General features: G+C 41.3%; 1 protein-coding gene across 12 annotated transcripts in view; it reads right to left on the bottom strand.

The window, feature by feature from the left end:
• Window positions 1–5,545: 5,545 nt before the first annotated feature.
• Window positions 5,546–22,297, bottom strand: part of LOC105483060 (EF-hand calcium binding domain 3) — a 575,939-nt gene continuing 559,187 nt past the window's right edge. For all 12 annotated transcript variants that reach the window (XM_071083376.1, XM_071083377.1, XM_071083380.1 and 9 more), the window contains 4 exons: window positions 17,594–17,787; window positions 17,057–17,241; window positions 9,281–9,400; window positions 5,546–7,153 (listed from right to left, as the gene is read on the bottom strand). In XM_071083376.1, coding sequence (XP_070939477.1) covers window positions 6,830–7,153; window positions 9,281–9,400; window positions 17,057–17,241; window positions 17,594–17,787 — 823 coding nt within the window. In that variant the 3' untranslated portion in view covers window positions 5,546–6,829. The remainder of the gene's footprint in view (window positions 7,154–9,280; window positions 9,401–17,056; window positions 17,242–17,593; window positions 17,788–22,297) is intronic.

The following is a 22,297-nucleotide window of genomic DNA, read 5'->3' as shown; positions in this document are numbered from 1 at the left end:
ACGAATGATTCTACACTTTTTCCTCCAAAGAAATGGGAACAAGCTCTAAGCCCTCTCTAGGAAGAAAAATATGCAAGTTAATAAAAAAGATAGTAAAGAAGTTGTACTTCATTTGAAGACAATATGCTTTTGCCATTCTTGTGGTCTTTGGAAACATTTTGAACACAAGCTCCATACCCAGAAACAAGTACAAGGAATTTTTATCTTTTCTCAAGGCCGGCTGTTTGCAGATATGGTGGTTGATTTACATTTATTTCTGGCATCTTGTTTTCTCATCTATGGGCTTTTATTCTCCCCTCACTAAAAGCTGCTAGTGTTCCCAATCAACAGTCCCACTGCACGTTTTCTTGCAGACAGCTCATTGTCTTCACTTGAATTTACTATATTAGTTTCAAAGGAGACATTTTAAATGTCAAACAGCTTTGGCCTTTTTTTCTGTGAAATGTGCTAAAGTATCCTAAACTTAATTTTTATTTTTATTTATTTATTTTTTTGAGACGGAGTCTTGCTCTGTTGCCCAGGCTGGAGTGTAATGACACGATCTCGGCTCACTGCAAGCTCCACTTCCCGGGTTCATGCCATTCTCCTGCCTCAGCCTCCCGAATAGCTGGGACTACAGGCGCCCGCCACCATGCCCAGCTACTTTTTTGTATTTTTAGTAGAGACGGGGTTTCACCGTGTTAGCCAGGATGGTCTTAATCTCCTGACCTCGTGATCCGCCCGACTCAGCCTCCCAAAGTGCTAGGATTACAGGTGTGAGCCACCACGCCCAGCCTAAACTTAATTTTATACAATTATATTTGATTGGCCTGTGCAACCTATTTTTCGAAGCACCTAAAATAATTTTTCGGAAGTTTGACATGGCTGTGAGTTCTCTGGTATCAGACTTTATACTGGATTGTAGCTTCAGAAACACCACGTTTCAGACGAGCTAAGGGTCCCTCTGGTGGTGAGTAAGGAGAACTCTTCTAGCTCAGTGGGTGGCATGGGTTAAACGCTTGTAAAGGTTAAACACTCTCATTCTGGATTCTTGCCTTAGGTTGTCAGCCAAGGACAAGGGTAGTTAATTGTTCTGCTTTTTTTTTTTCCTTTGAGACGAAGTCTCGCTCTGTTGCCCAGATTGGAGTGCAGTGGCATGATCTTGGTTCACTGCAAGCTCCACCTCCTGGGCTCAAGCGAGTCTCCTGCTTCAGCCTCCTGAGTAGCTGAGATTATAGGCCACCGCCACTACACCCGGCTAATTTTTGTATTTTAGTAGAGACAGGTTTCACCATGTTGGCCAGGCTGGTCTTGAACTCCTGACTTCAAATGATCCGCCTGCCTTGGCCTCCCAAAATGCTGGGATTACAGGCATGAGTCACCACACCTGGCTTTTTTTTTTTTTTTTTTTTTTTGAGATGGAGTCTTGCTCTGTCACCCAGACTGGAGTTCAATGGTGCGATCTGGGCTCACTGCAAACTCTGCCTCCCTGGTTCAAGTGATTCTTGTGCATTAGCCTCTGGGGTAGTTGGGATTATAGACACCTGCCACCACTCCCGGCTAATTTTTGTATTTTTTTTGTATTTTCCTTAGGGATGGGGTTTCACTACGTTGCTTAGGCTGGTCTGGAACTCCTCACCTCAAGTGATCTGCCTGCCTTGGCCTCCAAAAGTGCTGGGATTATAGGCGTGAGCCACTGGGCCTGGCCAACAACTTTGATTTTAAAACATTATTTATTTATTTATTTATTTATTTATTTATTTATTTATCTTCTTTTCTTCTCCTTTTTTTTCTTTGAGATAGGGCATCGCTCTGTCACGCAGGCTGGAGTACAGTGGCACGATCACAGCTCACTGCAACCTCTGCCTCCCAGGCTGAAGTGATTCTCCCACATCAGCCAACGGAGAAGCTGGAACTAGAGGTTTGTGTCCCCATACCCGGATAATTTTTGCATTTTTTGTGGAGACAGTGTTTCGCCATGTTGCCCAGGCTGGCCTCGAACTCCTGGTCTTAAGCAATCCGTCTGCCTCAGCCTCCCCAAGTGCTGGGATTACAGATGTGAGCCACTGCACCTGGCCTATGTTTTCTTATTGCAAAATAAATTTTTTATTATAGAACATTAGAAGATATTGATAAGAAAAAAGAAAATACTTCTTCCCACCATTAATTTGACTCATTAACGCTTTGGCTTATATCATCTCTGTCTTTTCTTTCTAATTTAGTTATACAAGTGACTTTACATTAAAATAGTTTCACAACAAAATGCTTTGTGCCTTTTTTTTTTTTAAACAATTACATTTATCCGGCCGGGCACGGTGGCTCACTCCTGTAATCCCAGCACTTTGGGAGACTGAGGCGGGTGGATCACGAAGTCAGGAATTCGAGACCAGCCAGACCAAGATGGTGAAACCCTAACTCTATTAAAAGTACAAAAATTAGGCCAGGTGTGGTGGCTCACGCCTGTAATCCCAGCACTTTCAGAGGCCGAGGTGAGTGGATCACAAGGTCAGGAGATCGAGACCATCCTGGCTAACATGGTGAAACCCCATCTCTACTAAAATACAAAAAATTAGCCGGGTGTGGTGGCGTGTGCCTGTAGTCCCAGCTACTTGGGAGGCTGAGGCAGGAGAATCGCTTGAGCCCCGGAGGTGGAGCTTGCAGTGAGCCAAGATTGTGCCACTGCACTCCAGCTTGGGCAACAGGGTGAGACTCCTTCTCACAAAACAAACAAACAAACAAACAAACAAAACTCGGGCGTGGTGGTGGGTGCCTGTAATCCCAGCTACTCAGGAGGCTGAGGCAGGAGAATCGCTTGAACCCAGGAGGCGGAGGTTGCAGTGAGCTGAGAACATATCACTGCACTCTAGCCTGGGCAACAGAGCAAGACTCTGTCTCAAATAACAACAACAACAACAAGAGAACCTAATTACATTCATTTATTTTAAGTGTACAGTTCAATACATTTTCATAAAAATCTATATTTGTGTAATCAGTGTCACAATCTAGTTTTAGAACAATGCCTTGAAGTTCTCCCATGCCACTTAGCAGTTGTAGTCTGCTTTTGAACTTAATAAAACTTGGGGACATTATTCTTTTGTTCAAAATATTCTTTTACAACATCACTTAATGTCCTTCTGGTATTGTTTCATATAGCTGTATCGTGCTTTACTGGACATTTAGGCTACTTTAAGTTTCATACTATTAAATGTTTAATGGCTGGGCGCAGTGGCTCACACCTGTAATCCCAGCACTTTGGGAGGCTGAAGCAGGTGGATCACGAGGTCAGGAGTTCAAGACCATCCTGGCCAGCATGATGAAACACTGTCTCTACTAAAAATACAAAAATTAGCCAGGTATGGTGGTATGCACCTGTAGTCCCAGCTACTTGGGAGGCTGAGGCAGAAGAATCGCTTGAACCCTGGAGGTAGAGGTTGTAGTGAGCTGAGATCACGCCACTGCACTCCAACCTGGGCAACAGAGTGAGACGCTGTCTCAAAAATAAAAAAAGAAAAAGAAAAAAATTAAACATGGTGTACATCTTTGTAATGAAATAATTTTGTACATTCATGATTATTTCTTTATGATTACTTTCTTTTTTTTTTTTTTTTTTTGAGACGGAGTCTCGCTCTGTCACCCAGGGTGGAGTGCAGTGGCCGGATCTCAGCTCACTGCAAGCTCCTCCTCCCGGGTTCACGCCATTCTCCTGCCTCAGCCTCCCAAGTAGCTGGGACTACAGGCGCCCGCCACCTCACCCGGCTAGTTTTTTGTATTTTTTTTAGGAGAGACGGGGTTTCACCGTGTTAGCCAGGATGGTCTCGATCTCCTGACCTCGTGATCCGCCCGTCTCGGCCTCCCAAAGTGCTGGGATTACAGGCTTGAGCCACCGCGCCCGGCCTATGATTACTTTCTAGAATAGGAATTGCTGAGTCAATGGTTATAATTAGCTCTATCACTAAGCTCTGTGAGGTTAAGTCATTTTACTTGTTTGTTAACTGTTATATGTTCAGGTCCTAGAACTAGGTCTGGCACACAGTATGCAACTCATTTGATAATTGGTGAATGAATGGATGGATGAGTACCCTCTTGCTATACTATATTTCGGCAGAGAGATGCCAATTTATACTGTCATTGACAGTGTGTGACAATTTAATAGAAATAATCTATTGCTGTACATTTTAGATTTTCCAGGACAGATCCTACTAAAAAATATTCTGTCCTGTTATCTCACTGATGCAAGGAAAGATTCCAGGAACTGTAACATTTTGGCATCCAAATTATATCTCCTAGATTCCCTGTTATACCTACAGCCATATGAAAAGTCTCTTGTCAAGTCATAAATCTTTTTATCTAGAAAATATGGCTACTTATCTATAAGGTTAGTTCTTCTCTCCAACATTGTATTTTTATGAATAATAGCAAGTATATTTAGACTCTTTTGACTATTCATGGTAACACTCGCAAAATTACCTCAAGGCCATTTCAATAAGCAGTTTTGGGGGCATTGCCTTCATTGCTTTTTCCTGGTATTTTATAATTTTACAGCGGGGCGCGGTGGCTCACGCTTGTAATCCAAGCACTTTGGGAGGCTGATGTTGGCAGGATCACCTGAGGTTAGGAGTTTGAGACTAGCCTGGGCAACATGGCGAAACCCCATCTCTACTAAAAATAAGAAATTAGCTGAGTGTGGTGGCACGTAGCTGTAATCCCAGCTACTTGGGAGGCTGAAGCAGGTGAAACGCTTGAACCTGGGGAGGTGGAGGTTGCAGTGAGCTGAAATCACGTTGCTGCACTGAGCCTGGGCAACAGAGTAAGACTCTGTCTCAATTTTTTTTTTTTTAACATTATGAGGCATTGTCCCCATCAATATTGGACATATCTTTTCCTTTTTCTGGGTCAAAATTTTTCTAGAATAGTGATTTAAAAAGCATTTGTTCTATATGTTGAGTGTGATGGACTGGTTTGCACCCACACACCTGCAAACCAGCTTCTTGGACAACATTTACAAATAGTTGATCTCATCCCTTATATATATATTTTTTATCCCTTACATTTTTAGATCAGAATTGGCACAAGAAATAAAACACTTTGCCATCCTGACAGTAGATCAGAAGGTTAATATAGATTTAGTCTTGGTACATCCAGATTTCCTGAGTCCAAAGTGGTCTGTCTTTCTGTGGGCAACCCTTGAGAACCACAGAAAAATACCCCAGTGGGACTGGGCATAGTAGCTCATACTTGTAATAACACCACTTTGGGAGGCTGAGGTGGGAGGATCACTTCAGCCCAGGAGTTTGACACCAGCCTGAGCAACATAGGGAATCCATGTCTGCACAAAAATAAAAAAATTAGCCAGGCATGGTGGGGCATGCCTGTAGTTCCAACTACGTGAGAAGCTGAGGTGGGAGGATTCCTTGAGCCCAGGAGGTTGAGGCTGCAGCAAGCCATGATTGTGTCACTGCACACCAGCCTGGGTGACAGAGTGAGACCCTGTCTGTAAACAAACACACACACCAAAACAAAAACAAAAACAAAACAAAAAACCAGTAATGGATGATACATACTTAAACATGATTGAAAGGGCAAATTTTATGGAATGTATATTTTACCATAATAAACAATTATAATCCCCAAACTTGTAATATAGTTATATATGTGCTGCTTCAGTAAATGCATTAAAGAACACCAACAATAAATACAATTGATGTGATCAGCTATTCGTTTTTTGTTTGTTTTGTTTTGAGACAGAGTCTTGCTCTGTCACCCAGGCTGGAGTGCAGTGGCATAATCTCAGCTCACTGCAAGCTCCTCCTCCCAGGTTCCAGTGATTCTCCCACTTCAGCCTCCAGAGTAGCTGGGATTATGGGCGTGTGCCATCACGCCAGGCTAATTTTTGTATTTTTGGTAGAGACAGGGTTTCATCATGTTGGCCAGGCTGGTCTCGAACTCCTGACCTCAGGTGATCCGCCTGCCTCAGCCTCCCGAAGTGTTGGGATTACAGGCATAAATCATTGCACCTGGCCGTGTTCAGCTATTTGTAAGAGCAATCCAGGTATGCAGGTTGTAGCTAAGGAGCCTTAGGAATACCCAAATTTAATCAAGGTTCTTTAGGGCTTGCTGATCTTATTCCCTGAAACTGAAAGGTCATCCTCTTCTGCTGTCTCTAGTGTCTTTCACAAATAATTGAAAACCTAATCCAGTTTACACTCACCATAAACTCAGGTTTATTGCGTGGAGAGCCCTTAGCTCAGGTCAACTTTTCTCCTTCCTGCTGAGGCTTAGGCAGTCTTAAGCCAGGTAGGGGCAGCAGAGCATAGCTGATTGCTAGGGAACGAAGAGCCCAGCATCTATTTACTGGTAAAGATTTAGGAAAGGGGGCCGGGCGTGGTGGCTCACACCTATAATCCCAGCACTTTGGGAGTCCGAGGTGGGCAGATCACGAGGTCAGGAGATCCAGACCATCCTGACCAACATGGTGAAACCCCGTCTCTACTAAAAATACAAAAATTAGCTGGGTGTGGTGGTGGGCACCTGTAATCCCAGCTACTGGGGAGGCTGATCCAAGAGAATGGCTTGAACCCAGGAGGCGGAGGTTACAGTGAGCCAAGATCATGCCACTGCATTCCAGCCTGGTGACAGAGGAAGACTCCATCTCAAAACATAAACAAACAAACAAAAAATTTAATGAAAGGGAAACCATTTTATGACTTAAACGTTTTTACTGGTCAGAATCCAAAAGATGTCAAAATTTCCAGCTTCTAAGAATGTACTTAGACAAAAGCAAGAAACCATAATTTTGATAACTATGAAAAAGTAGTTTGTGATGAGCTGTTTAGAAAATGTAGAAATTTCATTACTGAAATCCCTTTAAACCTTTCCGTTTTCTTTTTCTTCCTGAGTCTGTGTCACATTCACTGGTATCTGATGAGGAAAAGGATCTGGAGTTATGGGAGGAATTTCTATTCACATAGGCATCATATAACCTTAAGTCCTTAGGAGAAAGTAGTTCTTGGCAAACATTCCAGGACCATGTATAAGTAGAAAAGGTGTCATAAAAGGACTCATTTCTAGAGTCTATCCCAATCAAATCCCCTCGGATCTTCTGCCAGAGGTTTAGCATTTCTTTCCGGTGTTCAAGGGCAATTCCAAAATTATAGGTATCAGTAGCTCTCTTCACCTGTAGTGAGAGACCAGAAGTTTATTGTAGTTACCTTAAAGTAGCTTTGATTTGTGGACCACAATGATAGATACCCCAAGAGTTATGTTCCTAGGCTACTTGAAAGTCAGAGTCTATACATTGGGTGGTGCCTCGTGAGGAAATGTGAGCTAGGAGTTGATGGAAAATCAAAATGTACTGCTTGGGAATAATGAGGTAATAAGAAATTTTATAAGGATATGAAAAATACAGTGGACTAAAATAGGCTGAAGTATGGGATGGAGATAGGCTATGGATATAACAGGAGTGCCAATTCAGTCACTCAATTCAGCCTAGGATAGGGAGAACTGACTGGGAGATGATGCTGAGCTGAGTAGGTCCTCAAGGATGTGATCAAATTGAGGGAGTGAGTGGTGAGGGGAAGGTGTTCCAGGGAGAAGGGAAAGCATAAACAGAGACCCCCAAGGCAGTAAATATCCTGGAGGTGTGGTAGGAGGGTTCAGGCACTTGGTATTGCTGGAGTGTCAAGTTTAAAGTCAGAGGAATAAATAATGATAAAGGACAGGCAGGCCCTTACACTTAATCTTGTAAGTCAGTAATCTCTGTGAGGCTAGCAAGACACTGTTCCTCAGTGAAAATCTTGCTGTAGTGAGCCACTGTTTCTAATGAAAGTGAAACAAATCCCTTAATCAGAAAATAGAGTTGAAATTGCCATAATTGAGAGGGATGTGTTTACTTTTAAGCAAGACAGTGCCATGGTTGGCTCTTCATGTTGGATTATTAGCAGCTGTGTAGAGAATGGTTGGAGGATACCAGGCTGGCGACTGCCTCATCTAAGGCAGTGGTAATGGGGATGGAGTGAAGGGGACAGATTTGAAAAATGTTTTTTTTTTTTTTTTTTGAGACGGAGTCTTGCCCTGTCGCCTAAGCTGGAGTGCAGTAGTGCGATCTTGGCTCATCACAACCTCTGCCTCCTGGGTTCAAGGGATTCTCCTGCCTCAGCCTCCCGAGTAGCTGGGATTACAGGCACCCCACCACCACGCCTGGTTAATTTTTGTATTTTTAGTAGAGATAGGGTTTCACCATGTTGGCCAGGCTGGTCTCAAACTCCTGACCTCAGGTGATTCGCCTGTCTTGGCCTCCCAAAGTGCTGGGATTACAGGTGTGAGCCACCATGCCTGGCCCTGAAAAATCTTTAAGAGAATGACAATAGGCCAGACTTGGGGATTAGCAGATGTGAAGAATGAGGAAAAAACCCAAGTTAAGGATAGCTCCTGGCCTTCTAGCTTCAGTGACTGAGTAGTTGCTATCAACTGAGACATATGCAATATACTCTTGCAACAAACCTGCACATGTACCCCATGGATCTAAAATAAAAGTTGACCTTATTTGAAAACACACACACATACACACACATGCACACACACACACACACAAAACACCTGTGATACAGAATTCCCAGGGGAGAGCCAGTTGGATGCAGAAGATGATGAGTTTTGTTTTGGACATGTTGAGTTTGTTATGAGACCCTAGGTAGAGGTAGAAATATTCATCAAGTGGTCAGTGAGATAAGACAGAAATAGAGGAATGAAGTTAGGTTAGTGACAACTTTAATAGCAATCAGTACATAGGTGGCAGCTGAACCAAGGAGGATAGATTGAGATAGCCCAAAGAATGCTTGCCCTAGCTGTTCTTTACCTAATGCCAAGATTTCCAGTGTATTGATACCAAACTATTGATCTTCTCAAGCTTCTTAGCCCGGGTGCAGCTGGTACCCCAGGGCTAGAGGCCTCAGGATGTAAGATTCTTTCACTATGAATCTCTGAGTACACTACTCACTGTGACTGTTGGTCAACTACCTTAATTAGTTTGATATTTCTGGAATAACATAAATGAATGTCCCAGAAATAATAGTGAGTATAGCTGCATAGGTGAATAGCAGGATGAATAATAACACTTAACATTTGAATCTATTTGATTATAGAGAAAGAAATGGTGTTATCACAATGGGTAAACATGAGAAACAATCTTGTCTCATTTTAAAGACATAGAGCAGATAAAAATTACCTTGGTTTTATGGTGTAGTATTGAAGTGGACAATATTTTTGTCAGTGATTTCTGGGAAGGCACTCCACAGGGAATACTCACGTGTTGTTTAATAGCAGTTTCATCAGCCACTGTACAAGTCTGCTTTTTCTTGAGTATTTGATCAATGGTGATGTTATTTGAATAACCTGAGGCAGGGTCCATAGACTTTATATTTGCTGCCTTTATGCATATTTAAAAAAGAAGGTTAGTAATACATTTTAGTTTGAATTATACAACAAAAAGACATAATAAATAAGTATATTTTATTATGGAAGGATTTGTATATAATTTATAAGATTATTGCCAAACCATTTGTTTGTTTGTTTAGACTTTTTCTGGGTTCCTCACGAGTGGCATTTGCCATATGTGCAAAAATATCTGTATATCCTAGATGGTGCCCTAGGACTGGAAATGTTAGGTCAAAAGGTGTGAGGTCTGTCCTTTTGGTAATTATTGCCAAATTTCCTCTATACAGGGTGAACCAATTTACAAACCTACCTGTAACTTATGAGTATACCATGTTTTTTCATCTTGGTCAATCTAATATGAAAAGATAAATACCTGAGGAGAATTTCAACTTGGATCTTTTATGAGGAATGAAGTTGAATATTTTTTCATGTTTCTCAGAACTGTCTGTTCATACCCTTTGCCCATTTTTATATAGGTTAGTTTTTTTCTAATGAATTTGAAGTTCTTTCAAGTTAGCTTTTTGTGTTATGAGTGGCAACTGTGATTTTTTTTGGCCATATGGAGATTTTTGATCTTGAAGTAGTGGAATTAATAATATCTTTTTATTAAAAAATGCATTTGGCTTTTGTATCACAGTTAGGGATGCCTTCCCAGAGTTTATTTCAGTATGTTTAAGGTTTCTTTTCTTTTTCTTTCTCTCTGACCCTCCATTTATTTCTTTTACATTTCATCCATTTGCAATTTGTACATAAAGTGTAAATCTCATTTTTTTCCTCAGATGCCTACTCAGTGCACTATTTGTTGAATAATCTATCATTTTCCTGTTGTGTTGAAATGTCATGTTTTCCTTAAGTTAAAATTCTCCACATAGCTCTATTTATTTTTGGACTTTCTATTTTCTTCCTTGGGTCTGTCTGTTAATTTCTTTTTTTTTTTTTTTTTTTGAGACGGAGTCTTGCTTTGTCACCCAGGCTAGAGTGCAGTGGCCGGATCTCAGCTCACTGCAAGCTCCGCCTCCCAGGTTCACGCCATTCTCCTGGCTCAGCCTCCCGCGTAGCTGGGACTACAGGCGCCTGCCACCTCGCCCGGCTAGTTTTTTGTATGTTTTAGTAGAGACGGCGTTTCACCATGTTAGCCAGGATGGTCTCGATCTCCTGACCTCGTGATCCGCCCGTCTCTGTTAATTTCTTAATAGCACACTTTTTTTTTTTTTTTTTTTGGAGACGGAGTCTCACTCTGTCCCCCAGGCTGGAGTGCAGTGGCGCAATCTCAGCTCATTGCAACCTCCGCCTCCCGGGTTCAAGTGATTCTCCTGCCTCAGCCTCCCGAGTACCTGGGACTACAGGTGCCCGCCACCACACCCGGCTAATTTTTTGTATTTTTAGTAGAGATGGGGTTCCACCATGTTGATCAGGATGGTCTCGATCTCTTGACCTCGTGATCCACCCGCCATGGCCTCCCAAAGTGCTGGGATTACTGGTATGAGCCACCGGGCCCTGCCCATCAATATCACACTGTTTTAATGATTGAGACTTTTTTTTTTTTTTTTTTTTTTGAGACAGAGTCATGAAAGTGGCTCATGCCTGTGATTCCAGCACTTTGGGAGGCTGAGGTGGGTGGATTGCTTGAGCCCAGGAGTTCAAGACCAGCCAACATGGCAAAACCCCATCTCTACTAAAAATACAAAAACTAGATGGGCGTGGTGGCATGTGTCTGTAGTCCCAGCTACTAGAGAGGCTGAAGTGGGAGGATTGCTTAAGCCTGGGAGACAGAGGCTGCAGTGAGCTGAGATCACATCACTGCACTCCAGCCTGGGTGACAAAGTTGAGACCCTGTCTCAACAACAACAACAACAACAACAACAACAACAAAAACCCTTGGGGAAAATTTGAAAAACCACATTAAAGTTATAGACAAGCAAGAAAGAACACCACCCTTATAATGTCAAACTTTTTTTTTTTTTTTTTTTTGAGACAGAGTTTTGCTGGAGTGCAGTGGTGGGATCTCGGCTCACTGCAACCTTAGCCTCCCGGGTTCAAGCAATTCTCCTGCCTCAGCCTCCCTAGTAGCTGGGATTACAGACTCACACCACCATGCCTGGCTACATTTTGTATTTTTAGTAGAGACAGGGTTTCACCATGTTGGCCAGGCTGGTCTTGAACTCCTGAACTCAGGTGATCCGCCTGCCTTGGCCTCCCAAAGTGCTGGGATTAAAGGTGTGAGCCACCATGCCCGGCCTTGAAAGTATTTTTATTTACTCTCTCTCTTGAATGATAGTTTAGCTGGAAATAATTTGCTGTCCTCAATCTATGGATATTATTTGATTGTCTTCTGGCCTGTATTTTTGCATGCATGAAGTCTCCTGTTAGTCTAGTTTTTGTTCCTTTGTAAGTTATTTCTTTTTTCTCTCTGGTTCCCTCCCCTCCCCTCCCCTCCCCTTCCCTCCTTTCTCTCTCTCTCTCTTTCTTTTTTTTTTTTTTTTTTGAGACGGAGTCTGGCTCTGTCACCCAGGCTGGAGTGCAGTGGCGCGATCTCGGCTCACTGCAAGCTCCGCCTCCCGGGTTTACGCCATTCTCCTGCCTCAGCCTCCCGAGTAGCTGGGACTACAGGCGCCCGCCACCTCGCCCGGCTAGTTTTTTGTATTTTTTAGTAGAGACGGGGTTTCACCGTGTTAGCCAGGATGGTCTCGATCTCCTGACCTCGTGATCCGCCCGTCTCGGCCTCCCAAAGTGCTGGGATTACAGGCTTGAGCCACCGCGCCCGGCCTCTCTTTTTCTTTCTTTCTTCTTTCTTTCAAGACAGAATCTTGCTTGGTGGCCCAGGCTGGAGTGCAGTGGTGCAATCTCGGCTCACTGCAACCTCTGCCTTCTGGGTTCAAGAGATTATCTTGCCTCAGCCTCCCAAGTAGCTGGGATTACAGGCATGTGCCATCACACCCAACTAATTTTTGTATTTAGTACAGACGGGTTTCATCATGTTGGCCAGGCTGGTCTTGAACTCCTGACCTCAAGCAATCCACCTGCCTTGGCCTCCCAAAGTGCTGGGATTATAGACGTGAGCCACTGTGCCTGGCCTCTGGTTGCTTTTGAAGTGTTTTCTTTGTCTTCATTTTCAACTGCAATGTTTCAAGTTGGATTTTCTTTTATATATGTTGCTCCAGGATGTTTTCTTCAATTTAAGAATTCATATCTTTTATCAACTTAGAAAAATTCTCAGTCATTCCTAAAAATACTCAGTCATTACTAAACATTTCTCTTTAATAGTTTAAAACATTTTTTACAGTCTTTTAAAGATCATTGTGCTATATCAAATTATTATGATACTCCTCTTGTTTACCTACTGACTTTTTTTGAGAGTAGATTATTTCCTTGATGGCTTGTAATTTTTGTGAACCTCTTTAAAATAGATTTGAAAATATTTTTTATATAAGCTGTGCAAACCTAGGATATGGATGTGTTTATGTTTGTGTCTGGCAGACCTCCCAAGGTAATACCAATCTAAAACCAGTTTTAAGGGTAATTTTACTGTTTGGCGATTTCATCCAATGTGGAAACTATAAATTCAGATTCTGAATCCATGCATCCTACAATCTTGTTTTAAATTCTTCACAGAATACTTTCTTCTCTATTCAGAGCTTTGAGCAGGCCAAGCTTCACTATGGACTGAGTTTCTTACGCCTTCTTTTACTGAGAGGGCAATCCTTCCAGATTCTGGTTTCAATTCCAGTTGCTTACTTCCAGGGATCCACATCTCCTGACCCTGAATGGGCATTGAAACCCCAATCCCAACCCATCAGGGCCTAGATGTATAGGATCTACCTACCACCCCTCCGCCAAGTTCATTTTATGAACTTGTTATTCTGGCTTTAGGCACTCTCTCTCTCGCTTTCTGAAACATGGGTTTTCCTTTCTTTTGAATACATTTTTCAGTGTTTATCATTTTATTTCATCCAGTATTTTTATATATATATATATATATATATATATATATATATATATATATATATATATATTTATATTTTGTAGAAACAGAATTTTACCATGTTGCCCAGGCTGGTCTCGAACTCCTCGGCTTAAGCAATCCACCTTCCTTGGCCTCCTAAAGTGTTGGGATTACAGGCATGAGCTACCATACCCAGCCCTATCCAATATTTTAATGTGGTCATAGGGAGTCTGTGTGTGGGGTCAGGTAGTGTTCATGGAACTCAGTTACTTTCAGAAACTTGAAAGTACCATTTCTTTCTTTCTTTTCTTTTTTGTAGAGACGGGGTTTCACCATGTTGCTCAGGTTGGTCTCAAACTCCTGAGCTCAAGTAATCCAGCCGCCTCAGCCTCCCAAAGTGCTGGGATTACAGGCATGAGGAACCTGTGCCTAGCCTATTTCTTGGTTCTAATGAACATTTATTTATTTTTTATTTATTTATTTATTTATTTATTTTTTGAGACAGAGTCTCGCTTAGTCGCCCAGGCTGGAGTGCAGTGGCGCGATCTCGGCTCACTGCAAGCTCCGCCTCCCGGGTTCACGCCATTCTCCTGCCTCAGCCTCCCGAGTAGCTGGGACTACAGGCGCCCGCCGCCTCGCCCGGCTAATTTTTTGCATTTTTAGTAGAGACGGGGTTTCACAGTGTTAGCCAGGATGGAGAACATTTATTTTATTTTATTTTGAGATGGAGTTTTGCTCTTATTGCCCAGGCTGGAGTGCAATGGTGCAATCTTGGCTCACCACAAGCTCCGCCTCCCGGGTTCAAGTGATTCTCCTGCTTCAGCCTCCTGAGTAGCTGGGCTTACAGGCATGTGCCACCACACCTGGCTAATTTTGTGTTTTTAGTAGAGGTGGAGTGTCTCCATGTTGGTCAGGCTGGTCTTGAACTCTCGACCTCAGGTGATCCACCCGCTTCGGCCTCCCAAAGTGCTGGGATTACAGGCGTGAGCCACTGCGCCCAGCCTCTAATGAACATTTATAAATACATAATTATATTAGATTAGATGTAATATTCTACATAGTATATTAGATATACTATATATGTATATAATTATAAACATATAGTTTAACAGAAATAGCATTAAATGTAATATAGTTGTAAATATAGTACATATACAGTACATAGAGATGTAAATATACATATGTATGCATGTAGTATAATAAATATAAATATGTAGTGTATTAGATATAATATACTAGTAAATATGTAATACATTAGATGGTAACAAGTGTTATGAAAAAAATCAGGAAAGGGGATAAGGTATTGGGGGTTGTGATTTTATTTGAATACATATATATTTATTGTTCAAACATTTTTATTTTAAATTTATTTTTAATTAAAAAAATTTATTTTTAGAGATGGAGCCTCACTATGTTGCCCAGGCTAGAGTACAGTGCATTCACAGGCGTGATCATTGCACATTACAGTCTTGAACTCCTGGGCTCAAGTGATCCTCCTGCCTCAGTCTTCTGATCAGCTGGGATTAGACGTATGTACCATTGCACCCAGCTATTTAAATACTTATTAAAAAAATAATTTATTGGTCAGGCATGGTGGCTGATGTCTGTAATTCCAGCACTTTGGGAGCCTGATCACCTAAGGTCAGGAGTTTGAGACCAGCCTGACCAACATGGTGATACCCTGTCTCTACTAAGAATACAAAAATTAGCCGGGTGTGGTGGTGCATGCCTGTGGTCCCAGCAATTCTGGAGGCTGAGACAGAAGAATTGCTTGAACCTGGGAGGCAGAGGTTGTAGTGAGCCAAGATCACGCCACTGTATTCCAGCCTGGGCAACAGAGCAAGACTCTGATTCAAAAAAAATTTTTTTTAAGTGAAAATTCATGTAACATAAAATGAACCAAGTGAAGTGAACAATTCAGTGGCATTTAGTACAATGACAATGTGGGGATTGTGATTTTAATGGGGTTGTTAGGCCTCCTGAAGTGATATTTGAGACAATACCTGAAAGAGGTGATGGGAGAGCTATGATGCAGCTCTCTGAGGAACAACATTAGAGCAGAAGAAATAGCAAAGCCATAGACCATGAGGCGAGAGCATGTCTGGTCTGCAAGAGGAAGAGTAAAGAGGCCTTGAGGATGGAGTGGAATGCACTGGACGGTGAGCAGTGGAAGATGAGATTGTTGGATAGGCAATGAGAGCCTAGATCAGTGATGGCCAATAACATTTTCCTCAATAATGGAAATTTTCTATATTTCTGTGTCATCCAGTATAGTAGCCATTAGCCACATATGGCTATTGAGCATTTGCAATGTGACTGTTGTGACTGAGGAACTGAATTTGTAATTTTATTTAATTTTAATTAATTGAAATTTAAACAGTTACTAGTGCTACAATTATTGGAAGGCTCAGGTTTTGATTGTGTGGGACATTGTAAGTTATAAAAATTTTGGTTTTCATTCTGTGTGATATGAAAAGCCATTGGAGGGTTCAATCTGATTTTAACAGAACCACTTTGGCTGCTGGGTTGACAATTGATTGAAGGGGACAATAGTAGTAGCAAGGGGACCATTTAGGAAGCTATTGACATTATTTCTGCTGAGATTATGTTAGAGACAATCTAGCATATAGTATGCTCTCAGGAAATAAAGTATTTGTATTACAGTATTCTTCCTTCTAAAAAATATTGAGTTACCTATGGGCCAAATTCTATTTTAGATGATAGGGATACCTCAGTGAAAGAAATACAACCCTTGTGTACATGAATGTTATATTCTAGTTGGAGAGATTGACAATAAACAGACAAGCACGTGGGATGGAGGAGTAGTTGAATGTTGGGACATAAGTTTAAAGGAGGATAAATGTCCTCTTATTTCCATCTTCTCAGTGATATTTTCCTGTGGGTGTTACTTCATTTGGAGAAAGACAAAGTCTGAACTTGAGGTCATTTGTGACAGTGATACCCTGCTGGGCCTCTTAAACTCTATGTGTGGAGGGGCCTTCTAGGAATTGTATAGTGATGTGAACAACACATGGGCCTCTGGAACCCAGAGCTCCACAGGGTAGGCTGGCCTCCAGTTAAATTTCCATTCTGTTTCTCAGGCCTAGAGGCCTTATCTGGGGTAAGGCCAGAGTCTCCTGAGGATTATCCAGAAACTTGGGCATAGTTGCTAGAGACCTTAAAACTTATGATGACAAAAGTATATCTTGGGAGGGGGTGCAAAAAGACTAGAGTCAACAGAACTTGAAGCAAGGCCAGAAGGTGCAGCTGGGACCATAAATGGGGATCTAGTTGAGGGCAGGATGGCCCCTCCATCACAGCACTGCTCTTTTGGGTTGTGGGCCTGGTCTTCTCATCTCATGGTGTTTGCCCAACCACAATCTAGAGTGGATGGAGGGTGTCCAGAGTGCAGTGCTGGTCCCTGAGTGGTAGGGGGAGCATTCAGAGATAGGATTGGAGAAACTTTTATTGTTATTATTCCTATATTCCCCATCCCCAACCCCAAACCTGTATTTTTTAGTAAGTTTATTTGTTGAAATTAAATGAAATGTTAACACCTGGTCTTAAATTTGGGCACATGGCTATGGCATCTGGTTTGAAAATAATGACTAAAACTATTTGTTGTAAAAAGCATGTTATTAGTTCTTTTAAGTTAGTGCTTAAAAATCCAAGTATTTAACTAATGTGACATAATCTAAATCTCACCTGTGTTTTCCAGTCTCTTTTATGGAAAAAATAATCCTCAAAGAAATTCAAAGGCTCCTTTCTTCTTAGCATCTCTAATTTCTGCATGTCTTTGAATGGCTTTCCCATCACCACCCCATCCACATTAGGGAACAATGGAAAGATGGGTATTTTTGAATATGGGCTATCTGAATGGGAATTGCATCCTAAAAAGATAAAAACAAAAATGGTATCACAAACAATGTAAGAAATTCACATGAAAGACCAGCATGTGGTGCCTGTTTTGCTTTGTCTATTCTTCTCAGTGGCCATGGCCCTCATTCTTCACTCTCATGCTTCCACTCCCAACCCATTCACAGACTCTAGACTTCATCAGGCATCTGAGGATTCAGGTTACATCTACATTTGCTTTCAAATGACATCTATGTGACACAGAGTGGTCACTCAGAATAGGCTGTGGTTCTGTTCTTAAGGCATTTGGGCTCTAGTACTTCTTTCTGACCAGTCATATAAAAATACATCCTTTACAACAGTAGAGAGAGAACAAATGGCTCTTACTCTTGAGCTCTTCAAGAAATTTAAATAAATCCTTTTCTTTCATTATTGCAATCCGGGCAGCATTAGCAAAGGCAGCCATGCTTGAGCTTGGAGGTGTGCATATGTCTGGCTTAAGTGTCCTTTTTCCATAGCCCATAGTGTAGGGACTCCACAACATTCCTGGGCCAGTATGCTGGAATTTTCTTTGGAAATAGCTTTAAAAAAAAAAGTAATTCAGAAATGGATACAAAGAGATATAGGATAAACATTTTAAAAAGTCAAGTTGCTAGTTACATATGCTGAAGAAACTTACTTTAAATCTAATTTGCATATTCATTCAATAATATTTGAGTGTCTATTTCTGTGATATTTATAGAATATCTACTGATACCTTCCACAGGCCATTTGACTATTTATATCTGTATTCCTTGGCTTTTGGTCTCCCTTTTTTACCCAAGCCTTCCCAGAGTTTTTGTTTTTGTTTTTTTCAGAGAGAGATGAGGTCTTGTTATTTTGCCAGGCTGGACTGGAACTCCTGGGCTCAAATTCTCCTCCCTCCTAAGCCTCCTGAGTAGCTGGACTATAGGTACCTGCTATCATGTCCAGCTCTGACCTCCCTGTTTTGTTTAGAAAAATACTTATGAATTATGATCCTTGACAAACCCTTAAGTAGTACCAACTTGAATACAAACATTAATGATTATTACTTTGTGTTAGGTTTAAAAATGCAAATTTTGTTTTAAGTTAAAAGAAATTCTCATTGCAGAAAATTGGAAAACATAGAAAAGTATAAAAAAGAAAAGAAAATACTACCAGTAAGCTTATGATCTGGAGTAAATCACTATTGATTGCTTTTCTTTCTTATCTTTTTTTTTTTGGAGTGTATGTGTAAGAACAGACTTAGATGTGTTACTGGGCATTTTAGGTTACACATTCTTTGAGAATTAGTACAGCTGGCAGGCTGTATATGATAAAGGACTCTGATCCATGGTATAAACATCTGACTTACAAACATGCATGCCTCAAATATCAGTGACTGTGGTGGTAAGTGATCAGCTTCCTCCTTGCTGCCAGAACAGTGAACTTCTCTCTGCAGCTATGGCAGGGATCTGATCTGCTTACTGCTGCTGAGGTGGAAGGACTTGCTTCTCACTGCTTTGATAGTGGAACCTCTCACATCTCAGTGTTCTTAGTAGAAGAGCATCACTTTATGCTGTCTCAGAGGAAAAGGTGTAGGACCTTGCTTCTCATAAATATGTAGGTAGATTTCTTCCTGTTACAGCAATGGGAGGCTTCACTACTCTCTGGGATGGTGACAGGCAACCTTTCCTTTCCTCTCAGGAAGAGGGAAAGGACTCATTCTAAATGTTGGGGCTGAAGCAGTGGTTGGTAGGAAATGTGCCTATGGTGTTCTGATTAGAGTCTGACTTATGATCAGATACTTTCTTCCCTAGCCTTGAACTCAACCATCCACAATGTCATCACTTGCCTCTGAAAATAGCATAAGGCTAGTTTTTCTTAATGTAACTTAATTCCCACCCGGTCCTTCAAGGCTCAGTTTTTCTTTCCCTCAGAGTATTCTCTATATACTCTATGGCTCTGAGTGTGGTCTTCAGCACCACTGGGAAAATACAAATTGTGGGAAATACAAATTCTTGGCCCTGACTACACACCTATTAACTTAGAAATCCTGTAGCCTAGCAATGTGTTTTGACAATCACTCCAGCTGATTCTGACACAGTGCAAGTTTGAGAACTTTTGCTCTAGTTTATAGTTTCCTTTCTTCCTTGAAATTCTAATCTTTGCTTAACAATTTATGTCACATTATATTTTATAACTAATTGTTTCATGTATATTACATACAAAAACTAGTGGCTTGTGTTTGTATTTGCTGTTATTATTATTATTATTATTATTATTATTTGAGACAGAGTTTTGCCCTTGTTGCCTACGCTGGAGTGCAGTGGCACGATCTTGGCTCACTGCAACCTCCACCTCCTGGGTTCAAGCGATTCTCCTGCCTCAGCTTCCCGAATAGCTGGGATTAAAGGCATGCACCACCATGCCTGGCTAATTTTGTATTTCTAGTAGAGACGGGGCTTCTCCATGTTGGTCAGGCTGGTCTTGAACTCCCAACCTCAGGTGATCCATCCACCTCGGCCTCCCAAAGTGCTGAGATTACAGGCGTGAGCCACCGTGCCCAGCCTGCTATTTATTATTATTATTATTTTAGAGACAGGGTCTCACGGTCTCCCAGGCTGGAGTACAGGGGTGCAAGGCTCACTACAGCACTCACTACTCACCTTCTGCCTCCGCCTCCTGAGTAGCTGGGACCACAGGTGCAAGCCACCTTGCCTGGCTAATCTTTAAATTTTTTGTAGAGAATTTCCCTACATTGCCCAGGCTGGTCTTGAACTTCTGGGCTCAAGTGATCTTCCTGCTGTGGGCTCCCAAAGCTTTAGGATTACAAGAGTGAGCCACCATGCCTAGCCTGTATTTGCTTTTAATAATGATATAATTTTGCTAGATTTGCATATCTCTGTTTCCCAGAATTCCTGGGCATATCTAAAAATACAGGAAAGATACTCTTTGCCATTCTATATTACAAAGTATAATAAAAGAAAATAGGGCCAGGCGTGGTGGCTCATGCTTGTAATCCCAGCACTTTGGGAGGCCAAGGTGGGAGGATCACTTGAGGTCAGGAATTCAAGACCAGCCTGGCCAATATGGCGAAATCCTGTCTTTACTAAAAATACAAACATTAGCCAGGCGTGGTAGTGTTGGTGCGTGCCCGTAATCCCAGGTATTTGGGAGGCTGGGGCCAGAGAATTGCTTGCATACTGGAGGCAGAGGTTGCAGTGAGCTGAGATCATGCCATTGCACTCCAGCCTGGGTGATGAGAGCAAAACAAAACTCTGTCTTAAAAAAAAAAAAAAAAAAAGGAAAGAAGTATAGTAAAAGAAAATATATATTCTATAAACCTATATTCACAATAAAAGATCAGTCTGTGTAGGGGCCCAGATGTCCTGGGCAAGCCCAGTCTTTACTCATTTCCCTCACCCACCTCCAGTGATGTCCTGGCTTGTAGTAGGCTTTTCCTCTGCTGAGGTTTCACACCTTCCTGACAGTCCAGTGAATTCACTGACACCATTCTAACTGTGTAATCCTGGGCATATTATTCAATTTTTAAGATGCCTCAATTCCCTTATCTGGGAATGGGGGTAATGATAGTATCCACTTCATAGTGTTAAATGAAATAATACACATAAAGACTTTAGAGTGGTATCAGGAGCATAGTAACAACTCAACATATGTAAAGTGTTGTTATTTCTCTAGTTCCTTGCAAGATCCATGATCAAACACACAGGACTTCTATATATTTCACTTTTTGTTTTCTTGAAGAGATCTATCCACCTGGAATGGTTTCAGTGCATAGTTATTGACCCAGAGTTATTTTTCACCACCATCCTAGGGAGGAAGTCCCTTTGTCTGTCTCCTTTTTGGATATTCTGTTTCCTGGATCTTATGTTTTCCTTTTTTTTTTTTTGAGACAAGGTCTTGCTCTGTCACCCAGGCTGGAGTGTAGCGACCTTCTGGGCTCAAGCGATCCTCCTGCTTCAGCCTCCTGAGTAGCTGGGACTACAGGCACATGCCACATCTGACTAATTAAAAAAAAATTTTTTTTTGTAGAGATAGGATCTCCCTATGTTGCCCAGGGTGATCTTGAACTCCTGGGCTCAAGTGATCCTTCTGCCTTGGTCTCCCAAAGTCCTGGGATTATAGGTGTGAGCTGCCTGTTTTCCTACTTATTATGTATACTCCCTCATCTTGGTGGGGTATATCCTTCAATAGCTTCCTAAGGAAGAATGCATCAGTACATTTTTTGAGGCTTGGTAACTGGAAAGTGTCTTTTCTTTTATACTTTGCAGTTTGGCTGGGTAGGTTGGAAATCATTTTTTCTGAGGCACTGTTAACATTATTTTCTGGCTTTCAGTGCTGTACTTGAGAAGTCTTATGTTTCCTTTTCGCATGCAGAAAAGTCAATTTTTTTCCTTATTGGAAACTTTTAGCATCTTATCCCTGATGTTCTGAAATGTTATAGTAATGTGCCATGTATGGGTATGGGTCTTTTATCAGTCATTGTGCTGGACATTCAATGGATACTTTAAACCTACAAACTCACGTATGTGAATTCTGGGAAATCTTCTAGGACTATTTCTTTGATAATTTCCTGCCTTCATTTGTTTTCTTGTTCACCTTTTAGAATGCTTACTATTTGGAATGTTGGACTGATTTTCTCATTTTTTCTAATGCTGTTTTCTCTTTTTCCAATGTTCTGAGAGATTTTCTTAATTGAAATTTTTCACTTCTGCTATTCTATTTTTAATTTCCAAGAACTTCAACCTTTTTCTTTCTTTTGAATGTTCTTTATATAGTTTCCTATTCAAATTTCATGAATGCAAATTAACCCTCATATCTTGGAGGATATTACAATAATTCTTCTGTATCATGTATCATGCATTATCTCTACTTCTTTAGTTTGTTCTTTCTTTTTTTTGTTCGTTCTTTCCTTCTTGTTTTAATATTGCTTTACTATTAATCTAAGATTAATAATCTAATAATAATCTTCCTTAAATATCTTTTTTTAAAAAGAGATAGGGGTGTCATTATGTTGCCCAGGCTGGACTTGAACTCCAGGGTTCAAGTGGTCCTTCTGCCTCATAC

Source organism: Macaca nemestrina, chromosome 17 (assembly GCF_043159975.1).
Source record: "Macaca nemestrina isolate mMacNem1 chromosome 17, mMacNem.hap1, whole genome shotgun sequence".
Lineage (NCBI taxonomy): Eukaryota > Metazoa > Chordata > Mammalia > Primates > Cercopithecidae > Macaca > Macaca nemestrina.
This window is presented reverse-complemented; position numbering and strand designations above follow the sequence as displayed.